We start from the raw sequence: 21,830 nt of genomic DNA, 5'->3' as shown, positions 1-21,830 counted from the left end.
CATTTTTCAAGATGTTTGTGTGCAGAACTGCATCCATCCTCAAATCAGCACCCATCAATAGCTGAAAAGGAGAATGAAAATCAGTGCTCTTTGGATCCTTGGGGAAAAGATAAAGACCTCAACAAGGTATTTACTACACTTCAAACATAGAAAAGGTTCTTCCTGCTGTCTGCGGGCCAACCTCACTCATAACTCTCGGCTCGTGGGCAGGACTCAGGTGTCATCTCGGACGTTAGAGGCACCGGTGCTGCCTGTGAATGACTGGGTGAGAGCGCAGGTGAAAAACGAGGCTGGCCAGGCTACACACATCTTCTCGACCTTCCTCAGGGACGATGCAAGAAGGTTATTACCGTGGCCGCTGGAAGGGCAGCTTCCACCATAGCGTGTGACGACGGGCACGTTTGCGTGGGTCACGGCCTCTGAGCCCTATGCCACCTGACAAGCCACGACAGATGCAGGCAGCGCTTGCCACGTGTCAGCAAAATCTCTTGGCAACTCGCACCGTCTTCACTCCCAAGGCGGCCCACGCCTGTCACCAGCCGAGGCTTTTGCCATCTGGGATATGAAGGACCACATCACTGGTGTGGAACCGAAGATGGAGGTGAGGAGGGCAACAGGGGGCAGCCCAAAGCCGGCTGGGCCAGGGTGTGAGCCCAGGCAGGTCCTCTGGTACTCGCGGAGAGCACAGGATGTCGGTGCATTTGACCCCGAGGGGAAATGGGAGGGACAGTGGGGAGAGGGACCGACTAGAGGTCAAAAGCCCGTGGTACAGCTTTGAGAAAATCACTGCACCTCTTTGTATAAGAACATCCACCTTCCAATGCTATCTTGCGGATCGAGGGAACCAGAGTGTGCAATCCTTTCTAAATGCTCAGGCACGATACAGCCCTAAGGCACAGCACATACAGCACGCACCCATGTACAGGGCATGTCATCAATACGGGAAGGAGGAATGAACACTATTGGTAACACTATTAATAAGCTATCTGCCTCCCTTAGCTCTGGATTCAGGACATAACTCCTTTGTTGCTTTGACATTCTTATCTGTTTGGTAAAATCATAATTGATAAAATGAACCCAGAAGTCAGGCACGATAAAGATGTGACAAAGCACAGAAAGACGCAGGCTCCAGGTGGAATTTGGGGTCACGGCGCTCCCCATCCAGGGCTCTGGGCAGCACGCGATCCACTCACAGCCCTGTGCCCCCTGTGGAAGGGCCGTGGGGAGACACTGAGCCGGCCCCGCGCAAGTCGGCTTCTCGTGATTCTTACCTGGGAGAGGCCACCGAGAATGCACAATACATGTGTTGGTCTCAATTCTGTCCTTTACCTTGGTGTCTCAGTCATGTAGAATATAACCCCACGGTCACTGGTATGGGAATTAGGGTGAGTATGAGTAGCTCGAAAACACTGCCACTGCAAAGCAAACCCAAAGGAGCAGGCAGCGCGCGGAACAAAGCAAGAGTAAAGGCGCGTTGCAAGACGGAGGAGAAAGGAAACTTACAGAGGTGGGGAACATCTCTGGCAATTACCAGATGTAGCAGGATAGGCTTCGTCTTAAGGGAACCCATATTTCAAGCCCCACTGTGTGGTGGTCCTAGTGGAGCGTTAGTAAGAACACTGTGCACAGCTTTCTGTAAGGTCCGTGCACAGCTTTCTGACTCGCGGTTGGGCGCAGACTTCATGTAAATAACCAGCAGCAGAAATGAGCGTGAATATTCTGCTCTGGGCCACCTGGGAGGTCGTGTCCACACCATGGAACCATCCAGCGAGGGGGCTGGGGTCTCGAGCAGCAGCCCTTTGTAAGATCAGCATGCTCGAGGAACGGTCTTCCGTGCATGACCCAACACAAGCAGGAGCACACGCTCAGGGTTAACAAGTGGGGTTAGTTTGCTCGTTTAGTCACCCAAGGATCTGGAAATGTGCTCACCGAAGGCCTGGATGACCACTGAAGCCAGTGCATTTTGGTACAGAAAGTCTGGAGAATAAGAACGGACAGAGGAAAAGTATTTGGAAAAGAGTCAGTGTCTGCCCTGGGAACTTGAGGGTCAGAATGGCCCGTGTCAAGCGTGCCACAGACCCACATGCGCTGGCACGGAAACACCTCCCAGATATACTGCCGTGTGAAAGATGCGAGATGGAAAATGGGATGCGTGGTACCTCGCTGTGTGTATGATCACACATGCATACAGCTTTCCAAAGGTTACAGAAGGGACGGTGAATAGTGGGACCAGTAGTTGGGGTTAGGGGCGACCGTGTCTTGTCATTTTTATGTCCATCTTTACTTAACTATTTCACCACAGAGTATTTTATTTTAACATTTATTTATTTTGAGAGAGAGAATGAGCACGAGCAGGGGAGGGGCAGAGAGAGAGAGAGAGAGAGAATTTGCTGTCAGCAAAGAGCCCAATACGGGACTCAAACTCACAAACTATAGTATCATGACCTGAGCTGAAATCAAGAGTCAGATGCTTAACTGACTGTGCCGGCCAGGCGCCCCTAGTTATTATTTTAATAACATTTTTTAAAAAAGGGATTAGGACCTCCTCCACCTCCTGCCAACATCACCTGTGGTGAGAGACTGGAGACAGGTTTTCGTTTCTTAGGTGAAATCAAACAAGTACTTATCTGTTGCCTCAGAGCGAATCTCAGGAAGCTTCGTGTCATTCTTGCGCAGGGGCTGTGCTAATCTTCTCCACATCGTTCCAATTTTAGTAGACATGCCTTGGAAGTGAGCACTAGGGCCAATCTCAGGGCCAGTTGTGGTCCAGAGGGAACCGGTTCTATTGACGGGTTTGTTGACAGACACAGGCTGTAAGCCACGCATTAAATGCGTGGGTTCTTGTAGGTGTCAGAGCCACGTGTCCGTGAGGGAAAGGCTCTGGCTTACCCCGGACCATTTTCTATGGAGCAAAAACTTGCGTTCCATTTGGTCTTTCTTTAGGAACAGCCAGCGTTAGAGGATTCAAGGCTCCTTTTCCAAAACAAGATGTTGTGACGACCAGTGTTGTCGGCAACCTTCACTGCAGACAAGGGGAGGTCATCAGTTCACACAACTTGAGGCACACGGGGTCTGCATTTATCCCATCCATCACCACGGAAGCTCCCTGAGGCTTGCAACAGAGCCGCTTATTTATATCGATTACGATTTTAAATGTCTCATTCCTTCCCATTTTTCTTTCCAGCAGAAAAGCATTTGGGAGAGGAGCAATCAGAGAGTAGGCAGACTCCTCGCCTCTCATCGACCAAGTGGGAGCTGTCTTAGGCTGGCTTAAAGGCTTACGTCACACCCGAGGACACCGTGAGGTGGCCGATTCCGGTCTCCAAAGGCTGGTTAGTGTTCACATGTTGTTGGTGAAGCTCCCTGAGTCTTGAGAAATCTCTCAATTTTATTTAGCATCACTCTTGCTGGCACCACTGAAAGGCTGGGAGAATGAACCTACCTGTGACCGGAGAGAACGGAGGACAAGCAGCCCAAGGCACTGAGCACTTAGACAACTGCTCCAAGACCCTCCTTCTTCTACCCGGATGGCTGCGGCTCCGTATAACGACCTCTGCAGAGCGATTACTAAGAAGAACACCGTTACCGTGTCCTACGTTTTAGGAAATCCACATGGAACATGTAGCTGTAAAGAGGCATCGCATTTGCAACCTGCTCTCAAATGGTTCCAAAAAAAAAAAAAAAAAACCCCACAAAAAACAAAGCACACACAATTGTGTATCTGTACACATGCACGCTCAGAGATGTAGAGAAAGAATGATAAAGCAGAGGTGGTAAAGTGTTAACACGTATGGAATCTGGGTAAAACGAATACAGCAATTCTTTACGGGTTTTTTTCAACTCTTCCGCAACATTGAAATTGGAGGTTATCTCGAAATACATTTTTTCAAGATTTAAAAAGGCACACGGCACTGACTTCAATCATTAAGCCACCATCCAACTTCCTAAACAAGCTGGTGACACTGTGAAGCACCTTGTTTTGTTGCACTCCACAGATGCTGTGTGTTTCACAAACGGAAGGCCCGTGGCGTGCCAGCAACAAGCGAGTCGACTGGCGCCATTTTTCCAACTACGTTTGCTCACTTCCGGTCTCTGCGCCACATTTCGGTCATCCTCGCAGTATTTCAAACGTTTCCATCATTATTGTGTTTGTTAGGGCGATCCGTGATCAGTGATTACAACCCGATCAAAGCTCAGGTGACGCTTAGCATTTTTTAGCCACACGGTGTTTTTCAGTTAAGGTACGTGCATTCTTTTTTATTTTTTTTTTTTCAACGTTTTTTTTTTTTTTTTTATTTATTTTTGGGACAGAGAGAGACAGAGAATGAACGGGGGAGGGGCAGAGAGAGAGGGAGACACAGAATTGGAAACAGGCTCCAGGCTCCGAGCCATCAGCCCAGAGCCTGACGCGGGGCTCGAACTCACGGACCGCGAGATCGTGACCTGGCTGAAGTCGGACGCTTAACCGACTGCGCCACCCAGGCGCCCCACGTGCATTCTTTTTTAAAAGACTCAAAGCTATTGCATGCTTGGTAGGCCACAGGGTAGAGTACACATAACTTTTATATATGCACCGAGAGACCCCAAAACTCACTGACTCTCTTTACTGCGACATGCCCTTCATCGCGGTGGTCTAGATCTCGAGGTGACCGGGAAAATGAACCTGACCGTGCAATCACACCACAGTGGCACCTACACTCGCTCTCACTGTTCTTGTTCTCTTTGGCTCTGGCTGCAACGATGACAAAGTCCTGATGAAAGTTTATTTTCTTCCCCCCCTCTTTTTGATAAGATAAAGACAGCAATTTTCCCAGAAAGGCTCTCTGTGACAGACAGGCCTATTTCCAAAGTGCTCTGCTCATCTATCAACTCCAGAACATATTTCTTGGTGTTAACTTTATAGATTAATCTTTCTCTCTCTCAAATAACCATTTAAGTATCGTGAATGCTTTTGGCTTGCCTGTGAGCTAGCTATTCTGCTCCTCGGTGCCAATGGATAGAATTCAAACACGAAAAATCGATCGACGTTCCACTTCTGAGAGTTTCGTGAACTGTTATTTATCATGGGCAGGAGGAACGGGCATCTGAAGGCGGTTCTTGGGCACGCTATTCACATGAATTATAAATCAGGGTAAAAGCCTACCCAATTCAAAGCAACACTGGATCAGAATCGTGGGCTCACGTGTGCCTCCAAGGGCACACTCAGCCTTTGATTTTTCTGGCAAGACAGAAACAATGAACCCTCCTTCTCTTGGCGGGATCTCAAGATGCTGGGTCAGGTGGGCTGGGCTACGTCACCCTTTCACGGGGGCCCCCTCCCCATTTATCTGACGCCATGGGGAGGTCGCCTGGCCCCTGGCATTTCCCCCTCAGCGACTGAACATTAGCCTTTTCAGGAATGAAATCTGCTTTAAACTTTAAGAAAAGGTACCTTCTTACATGGATCTGCTGAACATTATTAATAAGCCTCTTTGATGGCCCAGCCTTGTTGTTTTGAACACTGATGGTCCTTGGGTCTGTGGATCAGAGGCTCTTCTGCTGTTGTGTTCTCTTTGAGAGAAAACAGAAACCAGCCCGCTTTGTGCCTTTTTTCCATCAAGAAGAGAGTTATGTGGCTGCCTCCTCTCCAGGAGAGCACAACACAGCTGGTTTTGTTTTTGTTTTACGACATAAACCAGTACATGAGTGTTCCATCTTCCAGGAAATCACCTCCACCTTCACAACTGCACACGGCGGCCTTCCGGGGGGGACAGCGCTGCCAGGACTGGGCTCTCCCAGGGTGGGCCGCCTCGGGGCAGGTTCGTGCTTCCTGCGGGCTCTTCCCCCACTGTGCTGCTACGTCTGTGCCTGGGCTGGGCGCCTCTGAGCCTCCAGCCGTGAGATACAACGTTCCGGGTGGGGCCTCCTGATGGATTCACCCGTCCTGAAATTTTGCATTTTCAGTGGCATTCATTCTGGTCTACCTTCAGTGATATCACTTTTGTAGGTAGGAATTTTTTTTTTTAATTTTATTTACTTATTTTTGAGAGAGACAGAGATAGCATGAGCAGGGGAGGGGCAGAGAGAGAGGAAGAGAACCCCAAGCAGGCTCTGCACCATCAGTACAGAGCCCGATGTGGGGCTGGAAACCATGAGATCATGACCTGAGTGGAAGCTGAGAATAGGGAGCTTAACCGACTGAGCCACCCCGTTGCCCTGTTAGGTAGGAAAATTAAAAAAGACGGGGTACTACAGGAACCCCGGTTGCTCCGCATAAGCTCTGGGACTTCCCTCGACTCTCAAAACCAAAAACCCACACCTCGTGATTTTGGAGTCATCTTTCATTAGAGATTCCAAGGAAAATTAAAAGCTGAGGCAAAGGTGAGCGTCTGAGTTACAAACACAAACTTGATCTCTAGAAGCACCCTGCAGATAACTGGGGGTGCTCGGGGCCTTACTGCTGGCATTCGCAAGGACCACGGGAGCCGGGCGCCAGGAGGGAACGGTCCTTAACCCGGCAAATCTCAGGGAAATCGATTCAGCGGCACTTGCTGAATAAGCCTCTTTGATGGCCCAGCCTTGTTGTTCCGAACACTGATGGACTGAAGTTTGCATGGAGCAAACCTCCCCAAGACAGACTGGTTTAGCCAGCCAGGGCCACCGCCACCGCTCACAGGGGGGACGCTCTCCCAGAGGGGTTCGCGGCCCACGGGCAAAGCCTCGGGCAGCACCGTTTCTGCCGGGTTTTCTCTGCCGTGACAGCGAGGCCCGCATTGGAGCATCTCTGTTTGAAACGACAGAACCGCCCCTCAGAGAATATTCCGCTCGGTATTTTACCCGGAAACTCTTCTGACTATTCAACTAGCTCTGGATCAGGGGATGACGCTTGTCCCTGAGGAAGGGGGGGAACGTCAGAGGGTAACTTTAACACGTCGCTAGCTCTCCTCGACGGCCGTGTTGACCCCAGGCGGAGTTTGTGCGGCCTCGGTGACATCCGGACGCAGCCGGCTTTCTGCTGTTGTAAATGTCCTCTCCGGCCGCCCGGACTGTTCGTGGCATGTGGTCCCTCTGAGACTGTGGAGACGCCCCCCTTCACCCGAGACTGGGGGCCAAACTCTGATGCTGTGTAGACAGGCAGTGTGGTGTACAGGCTGAGGAAAATTGAGCTCTCCCGGGAACCAGAACTTTCTCGTTGGCCTCTTAGCCTTGGAGTCTCTTCTGCCCTGGGACAAAAAGTCCGCGGTTCACTCCTGCAGCTGCTCGTTCCTAACCCCCAGCACTGCTTCGCGTCCCCTGCTGTCCTGTCCGCTGTCACCGTGTGTGCTTTCCAGCTCCTTCCTTTTCTGCATAAGGTCTCCAGCAAGACGTGGGCTTTTGCTGGGAAAACTCACTGTGAGCAAAGGGCGTTTCTCCTTTCCCTCTGACCAGAGATCCCGCCAAGCGGGCCCTTCACACGAAACCCTCCTGCTGTAGGGCCTTGGTCCATGATTCCGGCTTCTGTAGGTGAGCTCGGGGGCCACTTCACAGCCAGAGGAAATTGCTTCTTCCTTTTGATTTTAGCTAGCCCTTCGTTAAAACCAAAACGAAACAAAACACCAAAGAGCCGCACTCCAGGAATAAACAAACAGACACACACTGCTCGTGGCTCAACTCCCTGCTGCGGTCGAACTCTGCCTGCAGTGACTTGCATGGCCCCCGGGGAACAGCTCAGTCAGATTCTGGCTCCTGGACCCACGTCGCCCTCTTGTTCCCCTACATCTGAATTTAGGGCTGCAGTGTCCACGTAAAGGGGGAGACCACGCAAATACGCAATTTCTCCTGAGGATGAAGTGGAATAAATAGGAGATGTGTTTTGTGGCTGACTTTGTTGCATCTCGCCTCTTTCTGGAAAGTGACGGACAAGTAATGGTATTTCGCTTAACACTTAAAGCAGGGTCAGTGTGGCATGTCTATGCTGGTCCCGTAAAGAAACTGTGTGTTCGATGCTACTGTGGACCTTTTATACTTAAGAAGGCTAGATACACACAAAAGGGAGAAAAGAAAATCCCGAACAGAAGGTTCTGAGACTGCCTGCAGCATAATTTATGACTGTCCTCATCCCCGCCCCCTTAAAACCAGGTTTTGCAGACTGAAGGGAAGGGATCCGGGGAGCACCCCCTGGGAACCTGTGTCCAGGACGGGCTAAGAGAAGGTAGGGTGGCAGACACACAAGGGTCCTCTCTGAAACGATGACTCAGGACGAAGTCAACTGACCTGATTAATTTTAGTTTTCCTTCAGTTTGTTCTAAGAATATCTCGGAAAAGTAGCAGTGGGCTCACCACCAGCAGTTTTATTCTTGGAGTAGAGGACACATAAGCACATTTGATGAGGAAGTTGCTGCTCTAAGAATAAAGCTTGTGCCAACCAGTCAGTAACTCAGCCACCCCAGGGGGGTCCCTTTTGCCTGCTCACGGGCGCCTGTCGGAGGAGACAGATGTGGGCTGTGGGACACAGCTGCTCCGCCGTCTCGGGAGCAGGGGCCCCGAGGTCATGGCCCAGTGCCGGCAGAGGCAGAGCTGGAAGGCACGATCCGCTGGCCCCCAGAGGTGGGATGCGGAGGGGTAATGGAGACTCCCCGGGAAGCACTGAAAAGCGGCGGGTGGTATGAGTGAGGAGGCCCGTGTCTTAAAGACTCTCGGTTCACCTCTAGGGATAGAAACGTTAAGACCGGCCGACGCTGGTTACCACCGACAATCAGGAGCCTGGCAGACGGCGGTCACTGAGACGGAGAGATGGTGCAGTGGGGGGAAGGACAAAGGTCCCGGTGCCAGAACACCGCCTACCAGCTGTGTGTCTTCGGGCAAGTTACTCAGCCTCTCTGTGCCTTAGTTGTCTCAACTGTAAACTGGGGACAACAGGACCCACTCTGTAGGTTGGCTGCGAGGGTTAAATGAGTGACGGGGTGGGCCTGGTGCCCGGGGTTTGTTAAACACGCGCACAGAACGGGAGTCCTGTGGGAAGAGTCTCGACGAAGGTGGCCAAGCCAGAGTGGTGGCTGGCACCCACTCCTTGCAGCGGAGGCCGTGGCCAGCGTGGGAACGGCAGTCAGGGCCTGCGGAGGAGCTGGCTAAACTCTGGTTACGCTTCAGGTGCAAGGCTCACCCAGGAGAGCCGCACACACACGAGAAGTCCTGTCAAGGACTCGGAGCAACGGTTACAGCCCCGCTGCGCCTGTGAGTCCATAAAGCCCGATCCCCAAAGCAGTTGTGCCCCCACCGCTCTCTCGGTTTTGGGGGGGGGGGGCACTCCGCAGCCGCCCTACTGGTGGGCACGGGCCCCCGTCCCCGCCGGGTCTGTGCCGACTCTGAAAATCAGCAGGAATCTGGGGGGCTCAAGCCACAGACTGAAGGCAAGGCCGGTACCTGGCCTTTTTTTCTTCCCCACCCCGCAGAGGTCAGGGGGCACCGGCCTCCTCTCTCCAGAGAAACGGAGGGCACGACAACCCCTCTGGGATTCGGGAAAATGGGGCTCAGGAGCAGGCCACGTCCCCCTACTCACCACTTTGGGCTTGAAGGGCGGCTGGATCTCCCTGTTCTCGAGTTTCTCCCAGTCGATCCTCCGGAAGAAGGCGTGCTCCCGCACGTCCCTCTCCCCCTCGGGCCCGCAACCCAGCCGCTTGCCGGGGTGTTTGGTCATCAGCTGGAAAGCAGCAGAAAAGAGGACGTAACGTATACCGTGGTGACCACAGGTGACAACAGCGTATCGTATAACTGAGATGTGCCGAGAGCACAGAACCTAAGAATCCTCCCCACGAAGAAACAAAAGGTAACTAACTATGTGAGGGGAGGGACGTGTCTACCTGACATGGGGAAATCTCTTCACAGCGGATGGGCATATCAAACCGCCAGGTGGCACATTTTTAGATGTATTGCACAAAGTTTGTTTGTCGATTCTACCTCAAAAAAGCTGAACAACAAAAAAAATCCGCCCTCCCCCACCACACGCACAAAAAGTAGGAGAAAAAGAGAATGTTGGACAACAGTGCCTTCCCTTCGGCAGCTCTGCCCCCCAGCCCAGACCGTGTGGACGCCAGGAGAGCACCCCAAGAAATCAGCGGCTTGTGCAGACTGACCCCCAACTCACAGATATGGTGCTGATAGTATGGGTCTTTCTATAGTGATTTCTATGATCAAGGAAACAGGGAGACAATCTGGCCCCACAGCCAAACAGAGAAATTTAAGTAGGCGTCTTTAGGTATCTGTGTCGAACTGCCTTCCCAGATGTCTATAAAAGTACGTGTGTGAAGAGGTAGGTCATCACTGAAAATTGTGCATCTCATGTGATACTAGTAACAAGCATCAGATGTCTGTTTATTGCTTGGACCAAACCGTATTAATCGAAGACTCGCGGGTTTGGCAAAGTAAATGCCAGGACCAGCAGGTGACTCGTCAATTCCCATGTGCCTAGTGCAGGACGTGGAGGCGAACACGGGCCACCAGCTTGGAGGGCAGGGCCCAGCTCTCCCTGTGTAGATTTGCAAACGGTGCCCGGCCCTTGGAAGACAGGTGATAAATGCATCCCAACCGATCAAACCCACCGGAAAATGTTAGCAGCGTGTTACTTTCCATCTCTCTGGGTCTGACAATAATTCTGTGGCCTGAAGCTTGACTATTAAAAACAGACCAAGTCATGAGCCAGTAATTTCCGTTCCTAGGTATTTCCTCGACAGAAGCAGTTCACATGTTCCCCAAAATACACAACCTGGAAGTTTCGTGGCAGTTCTGTTCGTAACGGCTCCCGAAACTGACGTGGAAACAACCCAAAGGCCCAGCAGCAATAACACGAATGGATAAACTGTGCTGTGGTCACACAGTGGAAGAAATACAGCAAGACAGGATGGAACCACAGACACAGGAAATGGAGAAATCTCACTATCACAGTGTTGGCTCAAAGAAGCCAGGCCCGGGGAAGCGTCCAATGGAAGACTGCATCTGTGTGACGGTCAGAACAGGTGACACTAATACATGCAGGTACAAGTGGGGACGCTGCTTACCTCAAGGGGAGGGGCGGAGCTGTGGGACAGGAAGGGAGGGGGCTTCTAGGGTGTCGGAAACATTCTCTCTCTTCTAATTAATTAAACACGTATTTATTTTTTATTTGAGAGAGACGGAGACAGCACAGGCGGGGGAGGGGCAGACAGGGAGGAAGAGAGAGACTCCTAAGCAGGCTCCATACTGTCTGTGCAGAGCCCAATGCGGGGCTCAAACTCACCAACCTCGAGATCATGCCCTGAGCCCAAATCAAGTCAGACGCTAACTGACTGACCACCCAGGCACCCTTTAAAAAATTAAAAAAAAAAAAAAAAAAAGCACCTGGGTGGCTCAGTTGGTTGAGTGTATGACTCTTGGTTTCCGCCCAGGTCATTATCTCACAGTTTCATGGGTTTGAACCCCTTGTCAGGCTCTGCACAGACAGCGTGGAGCCTGCATGGGATCCTCTCTCCCTCCCTCTCTCTCTGCCCCTCCCCTGCTTATGCTCTCAAAATAAAGAAATAAAAACATTAAAAAATTAAAAAAAATTTTTTTTTTGGATGTTTATTTTTGAGAGAAAGAAAAAGAGCACAAGTTGGGGAGGGATGGGGAAAAGTGGATCAGAAGCAGGCTCTGTGCTGACAGCAGAGAGCCTGCTGTGGGGCTCAAACTTGTGAACTGAGAGATCAGTCAGGCGGTTAACTGACTGAACCACCCAGGTGCCCTAAAACATTATTTCTCTTGACCTGAGTGCAACTGCCTGGGTGTGTTAGTTTTGTGAAAATTCACTGATCTACGCACTGACGATTGGTGCCCATTTCTGCATGCACGGTTTATCTCAAAAAAAAGAGAATCCAATGAAGAATGACCCAAGGCACACCATGTCAGGCAACGGAAGAGAACCAACATTTTCTGAGCGCCCAAGATGACTTCTGGCAACTCACACCACGATTTCACGAGGTGGATGAGAAACTAAAACACAGCGCAATTAGCTGCCTGGGCCAGAGTTCCAGGAAGTCCAGTGGACCGGAACCCATTCTCCAGGCCGCCATATTTCCCACTATTCCCTGGGGGTCACCACACTGGAGCCCTTGATGGCAGAAATGAGCGGCATGCGTTTGCAGTGTCTCTGCCATCTCTCGCAGAAGTGTGGGGAAGGGATTTCCCCAGTTGACCCCCTTGGTCTGTAATTATAAAAGAATTCAGATCTACTTACTCCTTTGCAGATGGAAACGGCCTCCTTGGACAAGGACTTTGGGTAAGAAACGTTATGCTCCATTATCGACTGAAACAGCTCGTCTTCATCTTCGCCATCAAATGGAGGCTGTTCCAGAAAACAGAGACATGGGAAAACACGCAGAGTCATTCAAACATGGCGCCTGAAGATCCCGCTCAGCGCCAAGAAACAGACGGGGCTTCCCGGCGCACCACGGGCTGCAGGGTTAGCTCAGCGAAGTTGCTGGTTTATTTGATTATCTTTCATTAGGTTGGCGGTTGTGTGTTTTTCACTTTTTCCTCTGTCTCTTTAATTATCCTGCCCTGGGCAACCCAAAACCATCTTTAGGGAAAATGTTTTTGAGTAATGCTTTTCATGATTTGCAAATAAATGATCATTAATCCATCAATCTTGTAATTATGTGTTAAAAAATTTAATTAGAATTAAGTTAGGTTACAGATGGCTCTGCGTGCAGGGGTGGGGGCAGGTGGAGAATGCCAGTACCTTCGGATTCTGAGCATGGGGCGATGGGGCCATCAGAACACGGGCAAAATGGACTTCCTCGGGTCCAGCAATTCACACCAGGGCCCCTCTGACCCAACAGGGAGTCGCTCTGTCGGGAGCCTGGCACCTGCATGGTGGTAGTGACGGGAGCTCAGTTTCTACCGGACACTTCCCTTTCCGCTTCAACCGGGTTTGTGGGAGGTCACGGCTTTAAAGTCAGGAGGGTCTGGACCAGAACTCTAGTTCTACCACCTCTTAGCTGGGTGTCCGTGGGCGAGCGACCCATCCCTTTAAGATGCTGTTTTCTGATCCGTGAAATGGGGTCCCCTGGTGAGTCTGCAAAACTCCTGCTAGTTTAGCACGGAAGCATCAGGTGCCTGATGAAGGGCGGTGCCTAGTGGCACTGGTATTTTATTAAGGCACATGAATGGTCTTAGAAGGGGCTGCCAGAATTCTTGGGAGGAGCTGGTGAGCTCAGGGCGTCCTTCAAGTTTTCTCCTCCGGCAGGTCTCTAATCCCAAGAGGTCTGGCAAATTACCTGTCACTCTGGAGGGACAGTACACAGGATAAGTGGGTTCATGGGCCATTTCTTAATGTTTCTTTCTGGCTTAGCTAACCTTGGGTTTAGCAGAAGAAAGGCAGACCAGGGGTCAGCTCTCATACAGAGAAGCCCTGTATTTCAATCTCGTTGCATTTTCCTTCTCGTGGAAGAGAGGACTCTCTGTCACTTTGGCCAACATGGTTAGGGCTCTGCTAATGCAGAGTCCAGCTTGAATGTAAACTGTATCGTGGGCCACAGATAGCTGTGCAGTAGTCAGCAGGATATCCCTTCTTGTCGAGCATTTCCGAGTAAGAGAGGGCATTGGAACCAGAGTGCTCCCCTTGAACCACGACCTGGATCATTCCAACCTGCTCATCTGACCCCCAGCCTTAGTCCTCCCCGACCCTCAGCCCTGAATAGGAGTCACCTGTGGGGTCAGCACATGGAAGCCACACCCACCAAAGGGAAAGCCACTAAGTCTACCAAGAACCTACCTTGGGACCAGGTAGGGAAGAGCAGGGGGTTGGGACTGGTGCCATTATTTTTGTTTTGTTTTGGTCTAGAAATATAAATAAATAGGCCTCTTTTCCAGTTGCAAGCGCCTGGTATAAAGGATATTTAATTTGGCCAAAGCACGCAGGTGGGTGAAAAGAACTAAAATGCTCTGAGCAGAGCAGGAACAGCCCGCCATGGTAAGTGTCCCTGGGCAGAAGTAACATGGTGCCTGGATGCCCCACGGCAAGGCAGCTGGGCACAGACACCCGCTTGCACGTGCAGATGGTCACCTGGGCCAGCCGGTCTGTGCCACCTCAATCTAGAAAGAACAGAGCAGGACACCCTGCGGGTGTGAGTGGAGCTGCACTGGCCAAGAGCTCCACTGGAGCCCAGTCCTGCTGTCCATCCCACTACATCTTCTCTGCCTGATATCACGCAACCCACTTCTTCAGGACACCTGTGATAGGACACCCACACAACATCCCATTTTCCCAAATAAGTGATCCATAGATGTGGCTGGTTCTTGGCCAAGGAGATTTTCAGAGCTAAAGCAAACCTGATACAGTTTCTGCTCAGGGCTGTGAATTGCACACATCCAGGGGGCCCCATTCACTCTGAATTTCCTATGTATTCACTCTCTACAATGTCATGGTGCCCGGGATGGGAGCCAGGCACAGGTTCTGCTCCTGGATAACCAAACAACACTTCTCAATGTGGCCCCTTAGGGCCGCTAGTTGGGAGAAACTACATACTTTGTGGATTTCAATGCAAAATGAAAATGTGGGCCGCTTATTAGATAATTATTAAGAATTTCAAGACGGCAACAGCAGATCATCAAACCAGATGCATGAGGCTCTTGGAGCTTGGGTCCCGTATGACTACATCGGTCACACGCCCGTGAGGCTGGCCAAACGTGGCGGGCTTTGCTGAGCAGTGAGAGAGAGAGGCACCAGGGAGAGTCAACTGGCCTTTTTGGTGCAACTGGCCTTTTGGTACTAGCAACAGGAATGCTCCAGGGGCTGGGTCACAGATAATCCAAGCCAAAGGCTTAAGAGAAATTCTCTGCAAAGGGAAACTCAGACAAACCATCTCCAGGAATCTTTCTCAGCAAGAATCTCTGCGTTTGAAGACGATTAGGTCGACGCAGCTGCCTTTTCCCCGACTCTGATGTAGAAGACAGGAATTTGCGGGGTGGGGGTTGGGGGAATGTTCCATGCAGGGCACTGGGCTGTTTCAGCTGCTTAATTGTCCTCATGGCCTGGGGACCAGCTTGGCCCAGGTGAGCTGTGCCTACTAATGATCAAAGGAAGTGCTTGGCCACGAGGCCCCCTCTGTATTCCCCCTGAGAGCAGGACACCTGGCTCCTGACACACCCCAGACAGCATTCCTTACAACTAGCGGGTATTCATCCTACAGGATACCCCTGGGTCAAATCTTGCACCCTTTACCCCCTTCTGGAAATGTGCATTAACATTTACATTTTTTTTTTTTTTATTAAAAAAATTTTTTCTTAAAGCTTACTTTTGAGACAGAGAGAGACACAGAGTGTGAGTGGCGGAGGGTCAGAGAGAGAGGGAGACACCGAATCCGAAGCAGGCTCCAGGCTCTGAGCTGTCAGCACAGAGCCTGACGTGGGGCTTGAACTCACTAATGGTGAGATCAGACCTGAGCTGAAGTCGGACACCTAACCAACTGAGCCACCCAGGCGCCCCAACATTTACACTTTTTAAACGTTCTAAGAAGTCCTGCAGTAGAGAGAGCTGTTTAATCCAAATGTGAATCATATAGGCTGGGGATCGAGGACCCTGAGGGCCCTTGGCCTCACCTATTGTGTTAAGATTTCTAAGCTAGAACAAAAGCCACAGGACCACGTGTCCTTGGGGGCAGAGCCTTGGGGTTTCACCCTGCATCTCATCCCTGTGTGGCCCCAAAGACTGGGGCCCCTCCCGCCAGCACATCTCAGGGTAGACAGGTGCCTCTATCCCTGATGTTCTGTTATCACCCACTTTGAGTCCGTACTGCCTGATGAACAGCCGGTATCTGGGACTGAGCAGCAGTAAGGACAGTGGCAAAAGCAGTAACACGAGTTTTCAGGCTCCTTCTGTGTGCCGGGCACCGTGGGGAGCACTGTGCATGTCTGCCTCACTTAACCCTCAAAACCACTGTATAGTGTGTGTACAATTAAGCCCGTTTTACAGCTGAGCCGGTTGAGGCTGTATTATGTGCTCCGGCCAGGGTCACGGAGCTGGGATGTGGAAGAACCAAGATTCGAGCGCAGACATCTGACTGCGGGGTGCGGGCTCTGAGCCATTCTGAGCAACGCCAATGCCCCGCGTTTGCTCCGGTGGGTCCGCGGTGAAGGATGGTCCCCTGGCATTGCTGCTGGTGGGGCGGACTGGGAGGTGCTCAGCTGCTGGTCCCCCCGGCACCTAAAGAGGGCGCCACTGGGGCAGGGGTCGGGGAGACCATTTCCATATCCTGTATAAGGAGTAGTGGTTCTGAAAAGAAACAGGGGCAGTCGCTGTGGCCTGACATGATTCAAGTCATTGTGTAGGATGTCTCCAGCCTAGAGACCTGGCATGATTTCCCAGGCTTATTCCGATGGCTAGATCTCTTGCCTTTGCCACACGTCCTCTGCCAGTCAGCAGAGGCCACCCGAGGACCCACGCTGATGGTGCAGCTGCCATCTTGGTCTTGCTGTAGTGGAGTGCCCTCTGGGATGCTCCTGGGGTGCCCTGCGCCAGGGCTGAAGTGCTCCAGACCTCATTGGTCAGAGTCAGTCACGTGCTCTATCCAATCACGAGTGAGCCGGGAGGTACAATCCGAACATGTGCCAGAAGGAAGACCCCAAATATCTGGTGACCACCAACAATGATCATCACATCAGAAACGCTCCCTGGAGTCTTCTATTGAATTAAAACCATGTATTCCAGCGGGGAGAGGGATTCCAGGAAGGTAGCACCCACATTCCTTTTACCTCAATGCAAAAACCGCTCTTACTCTTTTGGGAGCTCTTAGGCCTGTCACATTATTTTCAAATAATGACGCATCATTTGGAGTTTCTGGTTTTTCATGGACTGTTGCAAACGCTTTCTCCGTGGCTACCGGTGTTCCCAGATTAATGCCGCTGAGCTGATCCATCATCCGTCAGGGACGGGCTCACTTGTCCAGGGGCACGTTTACAATGGCTTCCGGGGCGGCACTCTGAGAACTAGCGGCTACTATAAACGTCTCTGTGCCATATGTCCTTTTTTCCTTCTCTGAATGACTTCCTAAGGTAAAACGTCCCTGGTGTGGGGTTATACAGCCGCAGAATGTGAACATTTTTATGGCTCTTGTTAAGTCTGTCCTAGTGACCCGGGGGAGCATTCTTACAGGTAAGTGCTGCTTAGGCCTTGGCATTGAAGGCAGGTCAGTGGTGAAGTTGTAATTATATTCATTTGCCTTCCCAGGCACCTCGGCTACCGAGCCTGGTGACAACAGGAGGCAATGCGTTGCGGGGGACTAAGTACGTGAACTTTTTGGATTGCTTCTCTCCCCCTCTTTCCCGCATTCCCACGATCATTTTCAAATTTCTACAAATCTGGACTTTGTGTGTCTCAGGCTAAGCCACCTGTTAATAAGTAAAGTCTTGGCTTGGTGTAAAAATGTTCTGACCCAGCGGTGCCCTGCTTAGCAATTTGCAATTTGTGAATTTTAGACAGACAGGTGAGGGATGACGGTTTACTCTTTCCCAAAATGGTTTCTAAATCACGTCCTAGTTCTGCGGTTGATGGGGCCCTGCCATGTTTGTTTACAGGTCACTGATGATCAGTGGTGGGGTGGGAGAGCACCCAAGGACAAGGCAGGCTGAAGTTGGGGGATCAAGTACCCATTACTGGTATATTAGGAAAAAAGACAAAGCATAAAGAAGCCTGGTGGAGGGGATCTAAAGAGGAGAGGGCTGGTCCCTTTATGATGAAGCCCGGTGACCGCGTGAAGCTAGGATATGCTCATTACAGTGCTGGGTAAATACTGTTTATGCCTGAAAGTAATCATATTTGTCAAGCAATCCAGGAACTGAAGAAAGACTCACGCTGTTTATGTTTAACTGCCCCCTTGGCTGCTGACAATAAACATAGCAAATGAGGAGAAAATTGCAATAAACTATCTTTTCTGCTCATCTCTGGCCCTCTGTGATGAAAGGGGACAAATTTAGACCACAACCCCATCAACAGCTTTATAATTAATCTCACTTTTCAACAACAGCATCTATACCCTCTGCTGGGCCTGGAGGCTCCTGCTGCTTTGGGGGGCTCTGGGTAATGAAGGCACAGAGCCTTCATTATCCTTTCTGGGCTGAGTCACAGCCCAGAAATGCATTTAAATTTGCACTGAGTCACAGGGAAGACTAAGAAGTGGGTTTCTGAAATGAAAACACTGTGTTTGGGGCAGGCGCGGTGTGCATTCAGGGGAACAATGGCTGAGTCTGCCATTGTGCCTGAATGTGGGCTGCTTTTAAGACACCCCATTTAAAGAGTGTCACCATTTTCAATAGAGATAATGAAAACTTGAAGGAATCCTATCAGGCAGGCTAATGGAGTCTGAGAAGCAGGTTGGGTAACAGCAAAAATGTGCCAGAATGTTTATGGAAACACTGAGCATGGGGAGGGCATCTTCGAGGGCCTCAGGGACAATCCCCAAGTGACGCAGGGTGTTAAAATGCACCCCCAAGGGGACTCCCCTGCAGGAGGGCAGCATTCCTGAGCTCTCCTCTAGGGAGTGAAGTCCCCCCCAGCTTGGCCAGGAAGGAAGATAGGGGTGAGAGTGTGGCCTGGTGTGTGTGTCCTCGGCGGGGAGGGGGGATGCGGGACTTTGCTGCAGGCCAGGCTCCTGCTGGCCAATCAAGAGTCAGCTCATTTGATCTCTAGTGCAGCGCCCTTGGAAACAGATCCCATTTCCACCCACCCAATCTCTTTTGTTGACATATGCAAATGGCACTCAGTGAAAACAGCATTTGTTTCTGGACTCAAGAGTCGGAGCATTCAAGTGGGACTGAGAAGGGGAACTCAGCTTTTTGTGCCTTCTTGAACAGCGGGACTCTGGGGGGCGGGCGATCATTCGAATTTTATTGTCAGAATTCTAAAGAGGGGAAATTAACTCAAGGGGCAGGCCCCTTGCTGTTGTCTCACTGATGGTGGTTCTGGATAACCTGCTTTTCTGTGCTTAAAAAAATGGGGGGTATTTGGCCTGAGATGAATATTTTTATTGGGGTTAAAAGCCTAAATAATCACAAACCATTTTACTAGCAATCAAGTCTTAACATCACTTCTTCGTTAACGACCAAATGCAGGCTAATGCCCTGAATCTTTTAGTACCTAAGAGGCTACTTTAGATCCAAAAGATGTAAGACAAGGGTCACCAATGGCATCCCACCCCAGAGGGAAAGCCAAAGGTCTGTGATGACGTTCATACTCTTAAGACCTGGGCTGCCCTTCCCTCGCAGACCTCAGTTCCCACTCCCTCTCTAGGCTACTTTGCTCTGGACACACTGGTGGTTTCCTGTCCTTTTTTTAATTTTTAAAAAAAAAATTTTTTTTTTCAACGTTTTTTATTTATTTTGGGGACAGAGAGAGACAGAGCATGAACGGGGGAGGGGCAGAGAGAGAGGGAGACACAGAATCGGAAACAGGCTCCAGGCTCTGAGCCATCAGCCCAGAGCCCGACGCGGGGCTCGAACTCATGGACCGCGAGATCGTGACCTGGCTGAAGTCGGACGCTTAACCGACTGTGCCACCCAGGCGCCCCTCCTGTCCTTTTTTTTAAAACACGGCCACACACTTCCACCCCAGGGCCTTTGCACTTGCTGTTTCTGTCTCCTGGAATGCTTTTACTGCACATATGCACATGGGCATTCTTTTACTTTTTTCTGGTCCTCACTTTAGCTACACATGAGGCCCTCCTTGGCCATCAATAAAATTTCCATCTCCTCCAGCACTACATCTTCTTTTCCTGCTTTGTTACTTTTCCTCTTAGTTTATCACTATTCTGTATTTTCCTTATTTAGCCCGTCTACTGTCTCTAGACTGGGGGCCTCATGAAGGCAAGGGTTCTTGTCTGTTCTGCTTATAGTGATAACCATGCACACAGTACACATTCAAGTATATGCTGAATGAATCCACAAATGAGTCAATGGATGTCAAATGCCAGAAAGGGTGATTCCCCCCACCCCCTAGCCTCATCCCAAGGAACAAAGATTCAAAGATTTCCTTGGGCGTAGCTCAGCTGCCCACCACGGGCATTTCTTTCCGTTTTCTCTAAGGCTTTTGGCTATGGAAGGTCAGACTCCCGGACATCAGGGCTTGAGTGCTGGGAATTATAAAAAGCTGCCCAGGGCAGAGTTGTTTTTAGGTAAAACGACAGAGATCTGGTGGACAGATGCTCACCCGACCTGCTTCCCCTCGCTGAGCTCACAGGTACACACATTCTGCTTCCCAGCCCTTTGCGTCTCAGTGAGGGCCATGTGGCCAGCAGGCTGCAGGAAGGACAGAGGTGCACCACGCCTCCAGGCCTGGCCCCCGAAGCATTCTGTGCAACTTCCCTTCTCTCTGTCTTCACTGGTCAGTTGAGAAAGGAGGGGGTCACTGAAGGAATGTGAGCCCCTAAAACACGGCAGGGCCAGTGAATGAAAGAAGCCTGCCCTCGAATGACCATGTGGACAATGTAAGATAAATCCGTGTCGTGTGTTAGACTGCGGAGACTTGGGGTTGCTCGTTAACGTGGCCAGTGCGATTTGCCCTGACGATGCAGATATTAAGGCCATATATTAAAGAGCACCAGCCTAGGCAGTAATCCCCCCGCTTATCTGACCTACGCGGCCTCCCTCAGAGAAACCTAATCTGTCTTTTTTGTAACTGGAGGTTCAGCCTCCATGGACTTTTGTGAAAATGACAATGAACTGCCGAGAGTTAGATACGGAGAGATGGGAAGGAGCTATTAAAAGTATTCTTCAAGTTTTACTGTCTTCTTCCTTTGATAACAATCGCGATGGTACACAGTGGGCAGCTGCTGGGGTAATGTGTGCAGACAAATGTGCAGGGACCCATAACCTAACCCGGTGTTGAGATTCTGAAAACCTACAGAGGCCACTGTCGTCCTCCACGGGGCTTTTGAGTACAATATGAAAGCTACGTTGTCTGGGCCCCAGGTTGCAGCTTTCGGTGTGGGGTTTTTATGACCAGGAGATGACTGCTGTGCCTACTGAATATAACCCCCTTTCAAGGCGGGGTGGGGTGGGGGTGGATTTCTCCCTCTTTCACCTGGGTTGGGGAAGTCAGACCAGCAGCAGCCAGGTCCTACTAATGTGGCCCAAACCGAGCTGAAAGACTCCCGTTATCCAGCAATAAACAAGCATGAAAACGCAGCAGCCCGTTACCTGCCCGGCTAGCATTTCATATAATAGGACACCGTAGGCCCACCAGTCCACGGATTTCCCATACGGCTGATAAGCGATTATCTGTGGGAAAACACAAACATCGATTACAATTATTGGCGATCAAAAAGCCTGTGTTAGAACAGATATGTCAAGCACGTAGAGCTTTCTGCACTAAGTGGGGAGGGCCCTGCAAATCAGACACACCAGGAACCACCACCCAGGAATTGACTGCCCAAAACCTGTTCGGGAACAGCTCCTCTGAATCCACCCGGAGAAACTACACAGCGCTGTCTGAAGGTTTAATTTATCCTCATTGGTGAAAAATACTTGGACAGTGAGGTGGATTTAATTTTCGGAAAAAGCCAGAGGCCATTCAGACCCAGGGTCTGGTAAATAAGATAATCAAGCTATGTGACAGAATTTTGCTAAAAGTCACAAAGATGATGGCGGTGATAATGTATCTGAAGTTTTTCACAACATTTTTAAAGAGATACAAAATGATCAGATGTAATACTTGAACCTTGTCTGAATCTTGATTCAAACCAAACCAACTGTAAGAAAAAATCAGGAACACTGAAACATGGTCTTGATGATATTAAGAAATTATCACTAATTTTGTTAGGTGGGAAAATGGTATGATGATTAGTTAAAAAGTGTCCTTTGTGTGTATA

General features: G+C 50.5%; 1 protein-coding gene and 1 non-coding gene across 4 annotated transcripts in view; both read right to left on the bottom strand.

Annotated features, from left to right (window-relative positions):
• PRKCA (protein kinase C alpha) overlaps positions 1 to 21,830 on the bottom strand; it is a 401,449-nt gene that overhangs the window by 4,552 nt on the left and 375,067 nt on the right. For 2 of the 3 annotated variants that reach the window (XM_058705741.1, XM_058705742.1), the window contains 3 exons: positions 21,160 to 21,240; positions 12,206 to 12,313; positions 9,518 to 9,658 (listed from right to left, as the gene is read on the bottom strand). In XM_058705741.1, coding sequence (XP_058561724.1) covers positions 9,518 to 9,658; positions 12,206 to 12,313; positions 21,160 to 21,240 — 330 coding nt within the window. Of the gene's footprint in view, positions 1 to 9,517; positions 9,659 to 12,205; positions 12,314 to 12,709; positions 12,837 to 21,159; positions 21,241 to 21,830 lie in introns of those variants that run through there. The other variant, XR_009255428.1, reaches the window with a different exon arrangement.
• On the bottom strand, positions 2,632 to 2,738 carry LOC131498605 (U6 spliceosomal RNA). The gene has a single exon (XR_009255494.1). It is a non-coding gene; the product is annotated as a U6 spliceosomal RNA (small nuclear RNA).

Source organism: Neofelis nebulosa, chromosome 16 (genome assembly GCF_028018385.1).
Source record: "Neofelis nebulosa isolate mNeoNeb1 chromosome 16, mNeoNeb1.pri, whole genome shotgun sequence".
Taxonomy (NCBI): domain Eukaryota; kingdom Metazoa; phylum Chordata; class Mammalia; order Carnivora; family Felidae; genus Neofelis; species Neofelis nebulosa.
Note: the sequence above shows the minus strand (reverse complement) of the source record. Positions and strands in the feature narration are given on the sequence as shown.